General features: G+C 34.9%; 1 protein-coding gene across 1 annotated transcript in view; it reads right to left on the minus strand.

The window, feature by feature from the left end:
* Window positions 1–19,323, minus strand: part of LOC132557613 (contactin-1-like) — a 36,727-nt gene that overhangs the window by 4,643 nt on the left and 12,761 nt on the right. The window contains exons 6-20 of the mRNA XM_060222120.1: window positions 18,598–18,782; window positions 17,207–17,360; window positions 16,255–16,350; window positions 10,784–11,029; window positions 9,864–9,972; window positions 9,491–9,690; window positions 8,975–9,247; window positions 8,420–8,701; window positions 5,336–5,502; window positions 4,884–5,010; window positions 4,068–4,235; window positions 3,691–3,837; window positions 3,385–3,479; window positions 1,867–1,959; window positions 666–816 (exon numbers count right to left, since the gene is read on the minus strand). Of these exons, the coding sequence (XP_060078103.1) occupies window positions 666–816; window positions 1,867–1,959; window positions 3,385–3,479; window positions 3,691–3,837; window positions 4,068–4,235; window positions 4,884–5,010; window positions 5,336–5,502; window positions 8,420–8,701; window positions 8,975–9,247; window positions 9,491–9,690; window positions 9,864–9,972; window positions 10,784–11,029; window positions 16,255–16,350; window positions 17,207–17,360; window positions 18,598–18,782 (2,493 nt within the window). The remainder of the gene's footprint in view (window positions 1–665; window positions 817–1,866; window positions 1,960–3,384; window positions 3,480–3,690; window positions 3,838–4,067; window positions 4,236–4,883; window positions 5,011–5,335; window positions 5,503–8,419; window positions 8,702–8,974; window positions 9,248–9,490; window positions 9,691–9,863; window positions 9,973–10,783; window positions 11,030–16,254; window positions 16,351–17,206; window positions 17,361–18,597; window positions 18,783–19,323) is intronic.

Below are 19,323 nucleotides of genomic sequence, written 5' to 3' on the forward strand. Positions count from 1 at the left end.
ATTCATGCAATAAAGGAAATTTAATCAAACATTTTGTCTTTGTAACTTTTCCAAAAAATTCAGATAAAATCATAAATTTTTCTTCATAAAAGAAGGTACTTTTTCTGATGTGTTGAAGCTGCTTTTGGATCACAAACTTCTGATCTGACTATGAATTAGCAGAACAAAAGATGTCCCTTAGATACAATTTGTATTGTAAATAACATTGAATTGTGAAATGAAGTTTTGTTATCCTGTTGGTGGGACCTATTCCAGAGAATGTGCCAGTCTGTGTTATTGATATTTGGGATACCTTATTTCTGTGCTGAAAAATCAGAACAGTCCCCAACAAAAAAAAGAAAGATTGGGGACGTAGTGTGTTTCATCCTTTTCTTATCTGTTTCTTATTTTCACCAACATTTCGACCAGGTTTTTGTTTTTTAAAAATAAAGGTAGAATTCATGAAAATTTTGTATCAATACAAGACAAAATTCAAATGATATTTGTTTTTCATTGGTTGCTTAAGAAACAAAATGTGACCATGTGATGATAGGCACACACCAAATATCATTAAATTTCAATGAAATTTGGTATGTAACACACAATACAAGGGAAGATGGAGATGATGCCAGCTGATTGTCCAGGATATGTCAGTTCTGATTGGAATGACTTTAGGACTAACTTACATCCTTCTGCCGAGTAGATGATGACTTCAGTAGAGTTTGGACCCTTGCCATAATCATTGAAGGCCTGAACTTTCACCTCATACCTCATGTAAAAGTTGGTATCCCCAACTGTGTGTACATATTTGGTAGTATTGACGTTGGAAATCTCTTTCTAGAAAATGAAGAGAATGAAAACCAAACAGTTACAGAGGCTCATTGGCTGAAAGATGAATACATTCCTGCATTCTACATTATTTATACTTCATTGGGAGTCAACCTGTCCTTACTTGGAGGGGAAAATACTGTGTAGCATTCCTCACAAAACGATATCTTTATTGATTTTGAAGGAAAGTTGGTTCAGTTAAAGATAGGTGACAGTAATAGACAGGTGATTGTTATAGACAGGTGATAGTTATAGACAGGTGACAGTAATAGACAGGTGATAGTTATAGACAGGTGATAGTTATAGAAAGGTGATTGTTATAGACAGGTGATTGTTATAGACAGGTGATAGTTATAGACAGGTGATTGTTATAGACAGGTGATTGTTATAGACAGGTGATTGTTATAGACAGGTGATAGTTATAGACAGGTGATTGTTATAGACAGGTGATTGTTATAGACAGGTGATTGTTATAGACAGGTGATTGTTATAGACAGGTGATTGTTATAGACAGGTGATTGTTATAGACAGGTGATTGTTATAGACAGGTGATTGTTATAGACAGGTGATAGTTATAGACAGGTGATAGTTATAGACAGGTGATAGTTATAGACAGGTGATAGTTATAGGCAGGTGATTGTTATAGACAGGTGATAGTTATAGACAGGTGATATTTATAGGCAGGTGATTGTTATAGACAGGTGATAGTTATAGACAGATGATAGTTATAGACAGGTGATAGTTATAGATAGGTGACAGTAATAGACAGGTGATTGTTATAGGCAGGTGATTGTTATAGACAGGTGACAGTAATAGACAGGTGATATTTATAGGCAGGTGATTGTTATAGACAGGTGACAGTAATAGACAGGTGAAATTTATAGGCAGGTGATAGTTATAGACAGGTGACAGTAATAGACAGGTGATTGTTATAGGCAGGTGTATGAACATGGAATTACAGCTTCACTTCTTATTTACAAAATCATAAAATCTGAGAACATCAAATTAACAAACCATATATCATACAGGTAAGGAGATTACTTAAGTCTAATCACTTACCGTACTCCATTGGCGATTTGGATCATTGGAATATGCTCGCCAATATACAATGTATCTGACGTTTGGTCCTCCTCTGTAAACACGGGAGAGTACCTAGAGGGAGATAATTCACACAATTCCTTTAGTCAGAAGGTATATATATGGCACTATAGCTAACAATGACATGGTTAGAAGTTAAAGAAACACATTGGAAAAACTGCCCAAGGAAATACCTTGAGCTAAATACATTATAAAGCTGGATCTTCTTACTTGTCATAAGACCATAGTAAGATTTTTTTATCAATTTACTAAATTATGTTCCTCCATTTAAGATAAAACAAAAAATAACAAGGGGAGGGAAAGTTTTCAGGTTTTGAATTTTTACAGCAATACAAAATCTCATTTTTTATATTCTACATTTTTAAATACATGAGAAATCATATCTTTTAGCATATACTTATACTCTTATACATGTAACTAAAGCAAGGCAGATTCATGATTTCAAGAGTTGAAAAACGTGGTGCCTTGTACAGTTTCTAAAGAGAGAAAGAAAAAGACAGTTGTAGATAAGAAAAGATTGAAGGAAGGACAGAGGAAAGAAAAGGTGCCTGAAGAATAATGAAGGATTCCTTTTTCATAATTATATTTTTTATAAAAACTTTCATACCTGCATTAAATATGGGAAAAACCATCAGGAGCTAGGCAAGGCTAGTTATATGGTTTTTATCTATTAATATGTGGTTTCTAGTAATCTTTCCCAATTTTTTCTATTTTTCTTTCAAGTTCAAGAGATCGTTTTCACCTTTGTCAACAGCTATATAATTTTGAGTGGTTGGGAAATTTAGGGTGGGGCAGGTAGAGTGAAGCATTACACTATTTTCTTACTAATTATCTTTCTTCACAAAATTGTATTTCTGTATTATCCTGATTCATTCATATAAATACATAAAATATGGTTGGGAAGGGGAAATTTAGAGTGGGGCAGGGGTTCACTTTATCATGGCCATAACACTTGTTGTTTTTTTGTTTCATTATCTATAGAGAAGCTTTATTACGTAAAGTCATAAAAGATTCAGTGAACAAACATTAATTGAAAACAAAATATCAAGCGGCTTCACTTTACTATGGGAGTGTTCATTTCACCTTAACGGTCAAGTGAACCACAGTTCACTTTACTATGGGAGTGTTCATTTCATCTTAACGGTCAAGTGAACCACAGTTCACTTTACTATGGGAGTGTTCATTTCATCTTAACGGTCAAGTGAACCACTGTTCACTTTACTATGGGAGTGTTCATTTCATCTTAACGGTCAAGTGAACCACTGTTCACTTTACTATGGGAGTGTTCATTCCATCTTAACGGTCAAGTGAACCACAGTTCACTTTACTATGGGAGTGTTCATTTCATCTTAACGGTCAAGTGAACCACTGTTCACTTTACTATGGGAGTGTTCATTTCATCTTAACGGTCAAGTGAACCACAGTTCACTTTACTATGGGAGTGTTCATTTCATCTTAACGGTCAAGTGAACCACTTACCTCCCAGACCATACTGAGATCCCCCACGCTACCACCTCCTCCACTGACGCCTGTTGGGGCCCTTGATGGGGGTGCAGGTTTTGTCTGGTAAATCTCTGTAACAAGAAAGCAGACAATTATACTTACACCAAAGGCCTAGACTGTTTGAACACACATATTGAGGATAATTTATACCATTTATAGTTTGTAATATAGATATATTGTTATCAGTGAAATCATTCAAGTTATCAGTATATATTTTGGAATAGAAAACAATAATATATATGACTTTATCGTAAGCTTAATCTGCAACAAAATATATCTTACGTGAGGCTTTACTATGGATTCCAATACCATAGGCATTAGCGGCCTGTACCCTGAAGCGATATCCATTTCCAGGGTCCAGACCAGATACCATGATCGACCTCATGTCACGAGAGTTCCCATCAATGATTGCTTCCACGTCCGGCACCCCTACACATAAACATTTGTATTAATTACATATATTTCTCATTCTTTGAGATACTTTATAATTTGAACTGAAAATAAGAAGTGTTTCTGTAAGTAATTGTCCGCTGAAAAGTGGTGATTTGTTGGGACTCCAGGAGAGGGTATTGGTGGTGGTGGTGGTGGTGGTGGTGGTGGTGGTGGTGGTGGTGGTGAGGTGATGATAATGATGATGATGTAAGTTTTAAGGTACTGACCAGCACGAACTGTGACCCAGACATCTGGTAGAATAACAGCTTCAGCCTGTATGATATAGTAGTCAATAGGACGACCATTGTCTTCTCCTGGAAACCAGTACAGCATGATTGTAGTTGTAGTGACAGTGTGGGGGTCAGCAAACACACCTCCACATTCTCCTGGGGGTCCTACAAACAGAAAATGTTCAGGACTACATGACCACATTTACCCAGTGTCTTGACAACGTGAGAGAGCAGCATCATAAATATCATGGTTTTATAGATAATTCTCTAGGGTGTTTAGACAGCTCACCAAACATCAGACATATCTGAAGCAGTGTCATCACACAGTAATGACGTTACTATGGCAACAGCCATACAGGTGTAATAGGAAGGAGAGATGAAAAACACCCTGCCACAGCTGGGGTTCGAACTACCACCCCTTTGGTCTCTAGCTACTAGACACTCTACAGATCGACTAAGGGGAAATTCTCACTAGTCCAGGATAGTAAGGGGACCTGTTCTCTCAATTTCTACACAAGTGCATCCAAATTTTACCATTATACAATGTATTTGATGTTTGGTCCTCCTCGATATACACAGTAGACATGGGTGAGTAGATACAGGGAGATAATCCACACACTTCCTTTCATCAAAAGGCATATATGTATGTCACTATACATCTATCAATTCATGAATACACAGCTCGTAATAAGCCCACCTATATATTGCTTTGTAGATTATAAACCATTTCCTTGTTGTATTTAAGCACACTAACTTTGAGTCAGAGGTAATATACTTTTACACAGAGAATTGTGAATAAATTCTGTGTCTTACCGAGCACAGTGAGTTCCCCGGCAGTAAAAGCTTCATTCAGGGGTGTTCGTGCTACACATTCATACTGGCCTTCATGTTTAAACTGAACATTCTTAATGTATAAACCTCTGGAGTTGGAGTGTGTACCCTGTTAATAAAAAGTTTACTATGTCAACAAATTGGTGGTTACCAAGCCAACACCAAAATATTTTATCTTCAATAAAGTTAACGTGTAAACAAAAACAGTTACCACGTAAACAAATATTCTCTCTTCAATAAAGTTACCAAGTAAGCAAAACAGTCACCATGGAAACAAAACAGTTACCATGTAAACAAATACTTTCTCTTCAACAAAGTTACCATGTTATCCTGTGAATGCTAAGGTTACCATGACAACAGAGAGGTGACATCATTCTCTCCGTGACATCCAACACTGAGTACATATTGCTCTTTCTATGTATATTAATACTTACCAAAGAATAATGTACATCATTTTCAATATCCAACTCTCTTCCATTGAACTTCCAAGCATACATGAGATCGAGAACAGGGTCGTAAGAAGCTTCACACCTGAGGAAAGCTGTTTCATTGAGATTTACATTCATCTTGGGTGTCATTATCCTGTTCATTGTTGTTCCAGCTGTAAGGCATAAAGTTTATTTATGTTCACAGGTGACTCCAGGAACAAGACAATATGGCACTGATGATGGTAACAAATACATCTCAAAATGGCATGAAATTCATACTCACACCTGATGTTGACATCTCACTGATAACTGACACCTGATGTTGACATCTGATTGATGACTCACACCTGATGTTGGCATCTGATTGATGACTCACACCTGATGTTGATATCTGATTGATGACTCACACCTGATGTTGACATGAGATTGATGACTTACACCTGATGTTGACATCTGACTGATAACTCACACCTGATGTTGACATCTGATTGATGACTCACACCTGATGTTGACATCTGACTGATGACTGACACCTGATGTTGACATCTGACTGATGACTCACACCTGATGTTGACATCTGATTGATGACTCACACCTGATGTTGACATGAGATTGATGACTTACACCTGATGTTGACATCTGACTGATAACTCACACCTGATGTTGACATCTGATTGATGACTCACACCTGATGTTGACATGAGATTGATGACTTACACCTGATGTTGACATCTGACTGATGACTCACACCTGATGTTGACATCTGACTGATGACTCACACCTGATGTTGACATCTGACTGATGACTCACACCTGATGTTGACATCTGACTGATGACTCACACCTGATGTTGACATCTGACTGATGACTCACACCTGATGTTGACATCTGACTGATGACTCACACCTGATGTTGACATCTGACTGATGACTCACACCTGATGTTGACATCTGACTGATGACTCACACCTGATGTTGACATCTGACTGATGACTCACACCTGATGTTGACATCTGATTGATGACTCACACCTGATGTTGACATCTGATTGATGACTTACACCTGATGTTGACATGAGATTGATGACTTACACCTGATGTTGACATCTTACTGATGACTTACACCTGATGTTGACATGAGATTAATGACTTACCCTTGATGTTGACATCAGATTGTTGACTCACACCTGATGTTGACATGAGATTGATGACTTACACCTGATGTTGACATCTGACTGATGACTCACACCTGATGTTGACATCTGACTGATGACTCACACCTGATGTTGACATCTGACTGATGACTTACACCTGATGTTGACATCTGACTGATGACTCACACCTGATGTTGACATCTGACTGATGACTCACACCTGATGTTGACATCTGACTGATGACTCACACCTGATGTTGACATCTGGCTGATGACTCACACCTGATGTTGACATCTGACTGATGACTCACACCTGATGTTGACATCTGACTGATGACTCACACCTGATGTTGACATCTGACTGATGACTCACACCTGATGTTGACATCTGATTGATGACTCACACCTGATGTTGACATCTGACTGATGACTCACACCTGATGTTGACATCTGACTGATGACTCACACCTGATGTTGACATCTGATTGATGACTCACACCTGATGTTGACATCTGACTGATGACTCACACCTGATGTTGACATCTTACTAATGACTTACACCTGATGTTGACATGAGATTGATGACTTATGTTGCCATCTGACTGATGACTCACACCTGATGTTGACATCTGACTGATGACTGACACCTGATGTTGACATCTGACTGATGACTCACACCTGATGTTGACATCTGACTCACACCTGATGTTGATGACTCACACCTGATGACTGATCACACCTGATGTTGACATCTGACTGATGACTCACACCTGATGTTGACATCTGACTGATGACTCACACCTGATGTTGACATCTGACTGATGACTCACACCTGATGTTGACATCTGACTGATGACTCACACCTGATGTTGACATCTGACTGATGACTCACACCTGATGTTGACATCTGATTGATGACTCACACCTGATGTTGACATGAGATTGATGACTCACACCTGATGTTGACATCTCACACTGATGACTGACTGATTCACACCTGATGTTGACACCTGATGATGATGACTCACACCTGATGTTGACATCTGACTGATGACTCACACCTGATGTTGACATGTGATGACATCACACCTGATGTTGACATCTGACTGATGACTCACACCTGATGTTGACATCTGACCTGATGTTGATGACTCACACCTGATGTTGACATCTGACTGATGACTCACACCTGATGTTGACACCTCACACCTGATGTTGACACTGATGACACACCTGATGTTGACATCTGACTGATGACTCACACCTGATGTTGACATCTGACTGATGACTCACACCTGATGTTGACATCTGACTGATGACTCACACCTGATGTTGACATCTGACTGATGACTCACACCTGATGTTGACATCTGACTGATGACTCACACCTGATGTTGACATCTGACTGATGACTCACACCTGATGTTGACATCTGATTGATGACTCACACCTGATGTTGACATCTGACTGATGACTGATGACTCACACCTGATGTTGACATCTGATTGATGACTCACACCTGATGTTGACATGAGATTGATGACTCACACCTGATGTTGACATCTGACTGATAACTCACACCTGATGTTGACATCTGATTGATGACTCACACCTGATGTTGACATCTGATTGATGACTCACACCTGATGTTGACATCTGACTCATGACTCACACCTGATGTTGACATCTGACTGATGACTCACACCTGATGTTGACATCTGAGTGATGACTGATGTTGACATCTGACTGATCACACCTGATGTTGACATCTGACTGATGACTCACACCTGATGTTGACATCTGACTGATGACTCACACCTGATGTTGACATCTGACTGATGACTCACACCTGATGTTGACATCTTACTGATGACTCACACCTGATGTTGACATCTGATTGATGACTTACACCTGATGTTGACATGAGATTGATGACTTACACCTGATGTTGACACGAGTTGAATCCTGTGCCTCTCCATGTTGGTTGGTTGCCTTACAGGTGTAGATACCACCATCATTATTGTTGATGTTACTGATATGTAGGTCACCATTGATTAAGATCTCTATATTTCCTCCTGTAGATAAAGGCTGGTTGCCATTTTTAAGCCATGTGATTTCCGGTTTTGGTGCAGCCTCAGGGTTACAGGTCAAGGTCATGTTGCCACGGAGAGCAGCATCCTGACTCTCTTTCATTGGAGATTTTGCAAAGGTTGGTGCAAATGCTATTAAAGAATGAAAATAATTCTGTTGGCAAAATGGTAAATTAAAAGTCCAAGGCATCAAATATTACAATGACTTTGAATTTGTCTATTGGCTCTACCTCAGCTTCAGAAATATAGTACCCACAGGCAAGTTATAGAATAAGTGATATACAGTATTAGTTTTTAAAAAGGAAACAAATTATATTCAATATTCAAAATATTCAAATGTCTTCACCATGCATTTTTGGCTTGAGAAATTGTTGGTTTTCAATAATCAAATGAACATAAACATACCATAGACGCGGAGTTCAGCACCACTGAGGGTGGTTCCGTGGATGTTGGTAGCAGCACACTGGTACATGCCATTGTGAGCTTCTGAGTTGGCATTAGTGATAGTAAGGACATTCTTATTAACAGTCATGCCAGGTGTTGTTGTGGTGATCATCTCTCCATTGCGATACCAGGTGTAGTAAGGTATTGGTCGACCACCTGCCTGACACCGCCAAGTCAAATGGGCACCTTCGTCAATGTGCTGGGGACGCAGAGGAACCAAGAAATATGGCCGAGCTGTGGACATATGAAGGAACTTAATGTTTTAAATCACAAATTATCATTGAAAACCAATGAAAACTTTCCAAGACTAAATGTTTTAATCCTTATTTGACAAATATCTTAAATATGAACTTTCTACTAAACAAAATATAGCTATGAAAAATCTACAGGAAAACATCTGTAATTTTACAGGGATGTGACTTCAATCTTGTGTTGTATTGAAGATGACTAGATTACTTTACTCCTATTTTTACTGACCTTCCAAGTTAATGGTGACTGACTTTGAATCACTAGCAGCATTTCCACGACTGACCAAACACGTGTAGGTCCCCTCATCCTCACGCTGGACGTTCTGGATGGTCAGTACGCGATTAAGGTCCGTGAACTTGGTATGGGATGGCATAGGTTTGCCAGCACGACTCCATGAATACGACCAAGAGTTCTCGTAGTTCTTGGCTCTGATAACAGTAAAGATAACCAGTGTGGTTGGACAGGGAAAATATTCCACAGCCATAATGTTAACTCTTCTAACTAGTGTGAAATACATGTCATTAACAAAGTCTGGGGCTGCATAAAATCTCCATGTCCCATCAACACAAAGGAGAAAATCACAGACATGTTTAATACTTACGTTCCATAAGCAAAGCATTCTAGTCGGAGTTCTTCCCCTCTCATCGGAGGTTTTGGGAAAACAGCGATGAAATCATTGTGAATATCAGGACCCCAGTCAGCTCTGGCAGCTACAAATAAGATCTAAATATTGTCAAGCGAGCCTTTACACACGTACATTACAAGTATAAAATACTGGCTTATTCCACTTATTGTGTGGAGGTTAAGAAGGAACTTCCATTCATACGTGATCTATCAAGTCTGAGAAGTTGTCATCACTGCAGTGAAATGAAAAATTTGAGACAAGTTTCCCCAGTTCATAAGAAATGGAAACAAATATAAGATTCTGTTTATCATATAACTGTTGCAAATTTTTGAAAACAACATTTTTTTAGACTGGTACAAAATCTACAATGGCCTAAATTTTTTATCTCTATTTTGGTGATGTCATAAAGTATATGACCAATGAAGTTCTGAACAATGATGGAAACAGTTAGAACCTTCAGCCATTCACAGCTCCCCTAGGTCATATTATACTTGTGTAATGATATAAAATGATGTATTAGGTAATATTACACAAATAATTGGTTAATTATGTTATAGGTGTAATTACACTGATAAAGGGATAGTTATGTAATGGCTGTAGTAACACTGATAAAGGGATAGTTATGTAATGGCTGTAGTAACACTGATAAAGGGATAGTTATGTAATGTCTGTAGTAACACTGATAAAGGGATAGTTATGTAATGGCTGTAGTAACACTGATAAAGGGATAGTTATGTAATGTCTGTAGTAACACTGATAAAGGGATAGTTATGTAATGGCTGTAGTAACACTGATAAAGGGATAGTTATGTAATGGGTGAGAGTATATTCAGTTCTCAAAAATAGCAAAATGAGAACCCCCTCAAAAATAATAAGCTGATGGGTTTAAGTACATACCTGAATCAGAAACATCAAGGAAGATTGGTAGACTAGTCTTGCTGGGTGGTTGACTTGATCCCACAACCGTCGACGATAGTCCAGACAGGGTCACCTGACAGAAGTAATCTGCCTCATCTACCCTGGTCACTTCTGTGAAGTACAGCTTACCATTGGCAGACAGGAACATGTAAGGCATGAGTTCCGTGTAAATATATTCAAACCCTGAACCACTGTATCCCTGTCGCATCCAGTTATAAACTACATCTGAAAAAAAAGCAGAAAATTCACTGTGAAGAGAGCATATCAGATATTTACTAAAGACACTTCAGGGTGTCAGATATTTACTAAAGACACTTCAGGGTGTTAAATATTTACTAAAGACACTTCAGGGTGTCAGATATTTACTAAAGACACTTCAGGGTGTCAGATATTTACTAAAGACACTTCAGGGTGTTAAATATTTACTAAAGACACTTCAGGGTGTCAGATATTTACTAAAGACACTTCAGGGTGTTAAATATTTACTAAAGACACTTCAGGGTGGTAAAGACACTTCAGGGTGTTAAATATTTACTAAAGACACTTCAGGGTGTTAAATATTTCATAGGTCACATCCTGATGTCAGATATTTACTTACAACACTTCATAATTCCGACAGGGTGTCATATGTCAGGATAAATTTAAAAAAGACAGATATTTACTTGAAATAAGTTAAGAATTTCAGATATTTGTTTATGATACTACACGATGTTAAATATCTACTTATGATACTTCAGGGTGTTAAATATTTACTAAAGACACTTCAGGGTGTCAGATATTTACTAAAGACACTTCAGGGTGTCAGATATTTCATAGGTCACATCCTGATGTCAGATATTTACTTACAACACTTCATAATTCCGACAGGGTGTCATATGTCAGGATAAATTTTAAAAAGACAGATATTTACTTGAAATAAGTTAAGAATTTCAGATATTTGTTTATGATACTACACGATGTTAAATATCTACTTATGATACTACACGATGTTAAATATTTACTTATAAAGATACTTCAGGGTGTCAAATATTTATTTATGGTCACTTCCTGATGTCAATATTTACTTACAACACTTATGATAATTCCACAGGGTGTTAAATATTTACTAGACAGATACTTCTTGAAATGTTAAGAATTTCAGATATACTTATGATACTTAGGGTATACTGATAATTCACAATGTTAAATATTTACTTATGATACTTACAGGGTGTTAAATATTTACTTATGATACTTCACAATGTTAAATATTTACTTATGATACTTCAGGGTGTTAAATATATGATACTTCACAATGTTAAATATATGATACTTCAGGGTGTTAAATATACTTCAGGGTGTTAAATATTTACTTATGATACTTCAGGGTGTTAAATATTTACTTCAGGGTGTTAAATGATACTACACAATGTTAAATATCTACTTATGATACTTCAGGGTGTTAAATATTTACTTATGATACTTCAGGGTGTTAAATATTTACTTATGATACTTCAGGGTGTTAAATATACTTTTACTTATGATACTTCAGGGTGTTAAATATTTACTTATGATACTTCAGGGTGTTAAATATTTACTTATGATACTTCAGGGTGTTAAATATTTACTTATGATACTTCACAATGTTAAATATTTACCTATGATACTTCAGGGTGTTAAATATTTACTTATGATAATTCACAATGTTAAATATTTACTTATGATACTTCAGGGTGTTAAATATTTACTTATGATACTTCAGGGTGTTAAATATTTATTTATGATACTTCACAATGTTAAATATTTACTTATGATACTTCAGGGTGTTAATATTTACCTATGATACTTCAGGGTGTTAAATATTTACTTATGATACTTCAGGGTGTTAAATATTTACTTATGATACTTCAGGGTGTTAATATTTACTTATGATACTTCAGGGTGTTAAATATGTACTTATGATACTTCAGGGTGTTAAATATTTACTTATGATACTTCAGGGTGTTAAATATTTACTTATGATACTTCAGGGTGTTAAATATTTACTTATGATACTCACAATGTTAAATATTTACTTATGATACTTCAGGGTGTTAAATATTTACTTATGATACAATTCACAATGTTAAATATTTACTTATGATACTTCAGGGTGTTAAATATTTACTTATGATACTACACATTGTTAAATATTTACTTATGATACAGGGTGTTAAATATTTACAGGGTGTTAAATATTTACTTATGATACTTCAGGGTGTTAAATATTTACTTATGATACTTCAGGGTGTTAAATATTTACACAATGTTAAATATTTACTTGATACTACACAATGTTAAATATTTACTTATGATACGTCAGGGTGTTAAATATTTACTTATGTTACTTCAGAGTGTTAAATATTTGTTTATGCTACTACACGATGTTAAATATCTACTTATGATACTACACGATGTTAAATATCTACTTATGATACTTCAGGGTGTTAAATATCTACTTATGATACTTCACAATGTTAAATATTTACTTATGATACTTCAGGGTGTTAAATATTTACTTATGATACTTCACAATGTTAAATATTTACTTATGATACTTCAGGGTGTTAAATATTTACTTATGATACTTCACAATGTTAAATATTACTTATGATTATGATACTTATGATACTACACAATGTTAAATATTTACTTATGATACTTCAGGGTGTTAAATATATACTTATGATACTTCACAATGTTAAATATTTACTTATGATATTCACAATGTTAAATATTTACTTATGATACTCAGGGTGTTAAATATTTTTAATACTTTGTTAAATATTTACTTATGATACTTCAGGGTGTTAAATATTTACTTATGATACTTACACAATGTTAAATATTTACTTATGATATCACAATGTTAAATATTTACTTATGATAGGGTGTTAAATATTTACTTATGATACTTGTACTTATGATACTTCAGGGTGTTAAATATTTACTTATGATACTTCAGGGTGTTAAATATTTACTTATGATACAATGTTATATATAGGGTGTTAAATATTTATGATACTATTCACAATGTTAAATATTTACTTATGATAATTGTGTTAAATATTTACTTATGATACTTCAGGGTGTTAAATATTTACTTATGATATTCACAATGTTAAATATTTACTTATGATATGATTCAGGGTGTTAAATATTTACTTATGATACTTCACAGGGTGTTAAATATTTACTTATGATACTTCAGGGTGTTAAATATTTACTTATGATACTTAAGGGTGTTAAATATTTATTTATGATACATCAGGGTGTTAAATATTTACTAATGATACTACACAATGTTAAATATCTACTTATGATACTTCAGGGTGTTAAATATTTACTTATGATACTTCAGGGTGTTAAATATTTACTTATGATACAATGTTAAATATTTACTTATGATACGTCAGGGTGTTAAATATTTACTAATGATACTACACAATGTTAAATATTTACTTATGATACGTCAGGGTGTTAAATATTTACTTATGATACTACACAATGTTAAATATTTACTTATGATACTTCAGGGTGTTAAATATTTACTTCAGGGTGTTAAATATTTACTTATGATATTACACAATGTTAAATATTTACTTATGATACTTCAGGGTGTTAAATATTTACTTATGATTACACAATGTTAAATATTTACTTATGATACTTCAGGGTGTTAAATATTTACTTATGACACTTCAGGGTGTTAAATATTTACTTATGATACTTCAGGGTGTTAAATATTTACTTATGATACTTCAGGGTGTTAAATATTTACTTATGATACTACACAATGTTAAATATTTACTTATGATACTTCAGGGTGTTAAATATTTACTTATGATACTTCAGGGTGTTAATATTTACCTATGATACTTCAGGGTGTTAAATATGTACTTATGATACTTCAGGGTGTTAAATATTTACTTATGATACTTCACAATGTTAAATATTTACACAATGTTAAATGATACTTTCAGGGTGTTAAATATTTACTTATGATACTTCACAATGTTAATATATTCAGGGTGTTAAATATTTACTTATGATACTTCACAATGTTAAATATTTACTTATGATACTTCACAATGTTAAATATTTACTTTACTTCAGGGTGTTAAATATTTACTTATGATACTTCAGGGTGTTAAATATTTACTTATGATACGTCAGGGTGTTAAATATTTACTTATGATACGTCAGGGTGTTAAATATTTACTTATGATACTACACAATGTTAAATATTTACTTATGATACTTCAGGGTGTTAAATATTTACTTATGATACTTCAGGGTGTTAAATATTTAATATTTACTTATGATACTTCAGGGTGTTAAATATTTACTTATGATACTTATGATAATTCACAATGTTAAATATTTACTTATGATAATTCAGGGTGTTAAATATTTACTTATGATAATTCACAATGTTAAATATTTACTTATGATAATTCAGGATGTTAAATATTTACTTATGATATGTCACAATGTTAAATATTTACTTATGATACTTCAGGGTGTTAAATATTTACTTATGATACTTCAGGGTGTTAAATATTTACTTATGATACTTCAGGGTGTTAAATATTTACTTATGATAATTCACAATGTTAAATATTTACTTATGATACTACACAATGTTAAATATTTACTTATGATACTACACGATGTTAAATATTTACTTATGATACGACAGTATGTTAAATATTTACTTATGATACTTCAGGGTGTTAAATATTTACTTATGATACTTCAGGGTGTTAAATATTTACTTATGATACGTCAGGGTGTTAAATATTTACTTATGATACTTCACAATGTTAAATATTTACTTATGATAATTCACAATGTTAAATATTTACTTATGATAATTCACAATGTTAAATATTTACTTATGATAATTCACGATGTTAAATATTTACTTATGATATGTCAGGGTGTTAAATATTTACTTATGATAATTCACAATGTTAAATATTTACTTATGATAATTCACAATGTTAAATATTTACTTATGATACGTCAGGGTGTTAAATATTTACTTATGATAATTCACAATGTTAAATATTTACTTATGATACTACACAATGTTAAATATTTACTTATGATACGTCAGGGTGTTAAATATTTACTTATGATACTTCAGGGTGTTAAATATCTACTTATGATACTTCAGGGTGTTAAATATTTACTTATGATACTTCAGGGTGTTAAATATTTGCTTATGATACTTCAGGGTGTTAAATATTTACTTATGATACTTCAGGGTGTTAAATATTTACTTATGACAATTTAGGATGTCATATCTTTCATTGATATCACTTGAGGTGCTTTTTTAGGTATTCACATGATATCAAGTAATTACATGACTTCACTGAAGAGATTTTTATGTAAAGCAAACAAGTATTAGAACATCCCAGACATACCTGGTTTATATTTGATATCACTACAGGACACGACTGCTCCATCATAGGCTATGGCTGGCACAGGGGCATCCTTTACATTAGAGAAGTCTGCCAGGACTGTAAAGAAATAGTACAGGGTCACTGATGATCAAAGTTACAGTCAAATGACAGTTGTACAGGGTCACTGATTATCAAATTTACAGTCAAATGACAGTTGTACAGGGTCATTGATGATCAAATTTACAGTCAAATGACAGTTGTACAGGGTCATTGATGATCAAATTTACAGTCAAATGACAGTTGTACAGGGTCACTGATTATCAAATTTACAGTCAAATGACAGTTGTACAGGGTCACTTATGATCAAATTTACAGTCAAATGACAGTTGTACAGGGTCATTGATGATCAAATTTACAGTCAAATGACAGTTGTACAGGGTCATTGATGATCAAATTTACAGTCAAATGACAGTTGTACAGGGTCACTGATTATCAAATTTACAGTCAAATGACAGTTGTACAGGGTCACTTATGATCAAATTTACAGTCAAATGACAGTTGTACAGGGTCACTTATGATCAAAGTTACAGTCTAATGACAATTGTACAGGGTCACTGATGATCAAATTTACAGTCAAATGACAGTTGTACAGGGTCACTGATGATCAAATTTACAGTCAAATGACAGTTGTACAGGGTCACTTATGATCAAATTTACAGTCAAATGACAGTTGTACAGGGTCATTGATGATCAAATTTACAGTCAAATGACAGTTGTACAGGGTCATTGATGATCAAATTTACAGTCAAATGACATTTGTACAGGGTCATTGATGATCAAATTTAGTCAAATGACAGTTGTACAGGGTCACTGATGATCTAACTTACAGTCAAATGACAGTTGTACAGGGTCATTGATGATCAAATTTACAGTCAAATGACAGCTGTAAAGGGTCACTAATGATCAAACTTACAGCCAAATGATAGTTGTATGGGGTCACTGATAATTTTTCCAAATCTATTTTCCACCTCACATCTGTAGTATCCTGCATCTTCGTCTTCATTTGGTGCCTGAATGGTTAGTTTTCCATTTGTCAGTGTGTACCTTAGACTTGAGGATGGAGTCACCTGGGAAGCAATCAAGCAGATACTGTTACTGGGCCAACAGGATCAGTGGTTGCTCAATAGAGGGATGATTTGATCAATGGTGACTTTAATGTGGGATAATAACATTAGTGATGACTTGATAGAAAAATGATAGATTAGTAGTGACTGGATAATGAGATTAGTGGTGACTGGACAATGGGATTAGTAGTGACTTGACAATGGGATTAGTGGTGACTGGATAATGGGATTAGTGGTGACTGGATAATGGGATTAGTGGTGACTGGATAATGAGATTAGTGGTGACTGGATAATGGGATTAGTGGTGACTGGATAATGGTATTAGTGGTGACTGGATAATTAGATTAATGATGACTTGATAGTGAGATGATAGGATTAGTGGTGACTGGATAATTAGATTAGTGGTGACTGGATAATTAGATTAATGATGACTTGATAGTGAGATGATAGGATTAGTGGTGACTGGATAATGAGATTAGTGGTGACTGGATAATGGGATTAGTGGTGACTGGATAATTAGATTAATGATGACTTGATAGTGAGATGATAGGATTAGTGGTGACTGGATAATTAGATTAGTGGTGACTGGATAATTAGATTAATGATGACTTGATAGTGAGATGATAGGATTAGTGGTGACTGGATAATGAGATTAGTGGTGACTGGATAATGGGATTAGTGGTGACTGGATAATTAGATTAATGATGACTTGATAGTGAGATGATAGGATTAGTGGTGACTGGATAATGAGATTAGTGGTGACTGGATAATGAGATTAGTGGTGACTGGATAATGAGATTAGTGGTGACTGGATAATGGGATTAGTGGTGACTGGATAATGGTATTAGTGGTGACTGGATAATTAGATTAATGATGACTTGATAGTGAGATGATAGGATTAGTGGTGACTGGATAATTAGATTAGTGGTGACTGGATAATTAGATTAATGATGACTTGATAGTGAGATGATAGGATTAGTGGTGACTGGATAATGAGATTAGTGGTGACTGGATAATGGTATTAGTGGTGACTGGATAATTAGATTAATGATGACTTGATAGTGAGATGATAGGATTAGTGGTGACTGGATAATTAGATTAATGATGACTTGATAGTGAGATGATAGGATTAGTGGTGACTGGATAATGGGATTAGTAGTGACTTGACAGTTGAACATTTGCATTAATGGTGATTGTAAAATGGGACTACCGAAAAATTTGTTGTATAAATGTGAATTACCTCCTCATTAATTTGGCCCTCATCGTCACCACGAAACCAGCGGTATGTAGGAGGTGGATTTCCCATCGCTCGACACTCAACATATGCTTGAGATGATGAAGGAATCATGATAACATCTTCTGGCATCTTTGTAAACTGTGGTCCATACAACATGTCTTTTTCATTTGTGACGTACGTCCCAAAACCTGATACCAATACAGGAAAAAATCAGTGAATTCAACAGGTTAAAAATTCTGACAGGTTGTACACATGTATACTGTAAATAAGTCTAATTGTGGTGTAAGATCAGGAATCGTCAGTGTATAGTGTATAGTGTATAGTCAGTGGATGGTCAGTGGTCTGTGTATAATCAGTGTAGTGTATAGTCAGTGGATGGTCAGTGGTCTGTGTATAATCAGTGTAGTGTATAGTCAGTGGATGGTCAGTGGTCTGTGTATGATCAGTATACTGTTTAGTCAGTGGATGGTCAGTATAGTGTATAGTCAGTGGATGGTCAGTGGTCTGTGTATAATCAGTGTAGTTTATAGTCAGTGGATGGTCAGTATAGTGTATAGCCAGTGTAGCGTATAGTCAGTGGATGGTCAGTGGTCTGTGTATAATCAGTGTAGTGTATAGTCAGTGGATGGTCAGTGGTCTGTGTATGATCAGTATACTGTTTAGTCAGTGGATGGTCAGTATAGTGTATAGTCAGTGGATGGTCAGTGGTCTGTGTATAATCAGTGTAGT

The sequence above is a fragment of the Ylistrum balloti genome, unplaced genomic scaffold (genome assembly GCF_031769215.1).
Source record: "Ylistrum balloti isolate Yb309-2 unplaced genomic scaffold, AGI_CSIRO_Ybal_v1 Utg370700, whole genome shotgun sequence".
NCBI classification, from domain to species: Eukaryota; Metazoa; Mollusca; class Bivalvia; order Pectinida; family Pectinidae; genus Ylistrum; species Ylistrum balloti.